General features: G+C 59.6%; 1 protein-coding gene across 1 annotated transcript in view; it reads left to right on the forward strand.

The window, feature by feature from the left end:
- Positions 1–478: 478 nt before the first annotated feature.
- Positions 479–1,221, forward strand: part of LOC104508804 (OTU domain-containing protein 7B-like) — a gene marked incomplete at both ends in the record, with an annotated part of 3,808 nt that continues 3,065 nt past the window's right edge. Inside the window, 2 exons of the mRNA XM_010150540.1 lie at positions 479–628; positions 1,028–1,142. Of these exons, the coding sequence (XP_010148842.1) occupies positions 479–628; positions 1,028–1,142 (265 nt within the window). The remainder of the gene's footprint in view (positions 629–1,027; positions 1,143–1,221) is intronic.

Genomic DNA, 1,221 nt, shown 5'->3' on the forward strand with positions numbered 1-1,221 from the left:
GGGGGACTCCCGGGGGTGCCGTGGGGGGCAGTTGGAGACGGGCGGCTCAGCGTCGCGGCCCGTTTCCAAGAGCATCCACGTGAGGGGGTGGGTTTCTACCACTTTTTCACCCCCACACGTGCGTGTAGAGGTGGGAAATTCCGTCCCCTGGTGTAGCATTTTCCGCTGGCAGACTTAATTTCCTGTCAGGAGAGATTTAATCACCCGCCATCGTTCCGCGGGCACGTTCGAAGCCGTTTCGTGGGGGCGTGAAGGAGGGTTTTTAGAGAAAACACAAGTTTGTTCTGCAGCTGCGTTCCCCCTGATGTGAAATAAGGTCTATTTTGGGCTGGGGCGGGGTTTTTGGTGTCCCTTGAGCTGGCAGATAATTGCAGGTGAAAGCTTGGAGGAAGCAAACAGCTCATTCTGCAGCAGTTTCCGTAGAAACAACTCGGAGTTAAACCTATCCCAAAAATTAACCGCCTGGATTTCTTTCCAGCCTTTGCCCCTATTCCCTTTGGAGGGATCTACCTGCCCCTGGAAGTGCCGGCCAACAAATGCCATCGTTCCCCCTTGGTCCTGGCTTACGACCAAGCCCATTTTTCCGCCCTGGTATCCATGGAGCAGAAGGAACCCACAAAAGATCAAGGTGGGGGATGAACGGGATTGATATCCGTAGCCTGGAGAGGAGCTCAGCGGGTTTAACCTAAAAGAGGGGAGATTTGGGCTAGATCCAAGGAATGTTTTGCGCTGTGGGCGGTGGGACGCAGGCGGAGACCTGGGGGAGGGGGTGTCCCATCCCTGGAGGCCAGGCTGGATGGGGCTGGGATCGAGCGGAAGATGTCCCGGCTCCAGAGCTCCCTCTCGACCCAAACGCTTCCGTGAGTCTGGTTCGGTGACGGCAAGCGTTGGCGGTCGCTGTGGGATTCGGCGGGATGCCGGTTGCCCCCAAACCCCACGACGTGCCGGGTGGGCACTCGGAGCTGGGCTGTCGCCGCGCGAGGCTTGTCCTTCCGGGCTTTAAAAGGGGGTTTTCTGTCCCTCGTAGCTGTCATCCCTCTGACGGACTCGGAGCACAAGCTGCTCCCCGTGCACTTTGCCGTGGATCCCGGGAAGGAGTGGCAGTGGGGGAAGGACGACGGTGACAACGTCAGGCTGGCCAGGTCGGTTCACCGCAGCCGGGGGGGTCGGTCCCCCAACGGGGGTGAAAGTCGTACGCGGGGTGTGAGCCTCGTCGGGGGG

This window comes from Eurypyga helias, unplaced genomic scaffold (assembly GCF_000690775.1).
Source record: "Eurypyga helias isolate BGI_N326 unplaced genomic scaffold, ASM69077v1 scaffold9194, whole genome shotgun sequence".
NCBI classification, from domain to species: Eukaryota; Metazoa; Chordata; class Aves; order Eurypygiformes; family Eurypygidae; genus Eurypyga; species Eurypyga helias.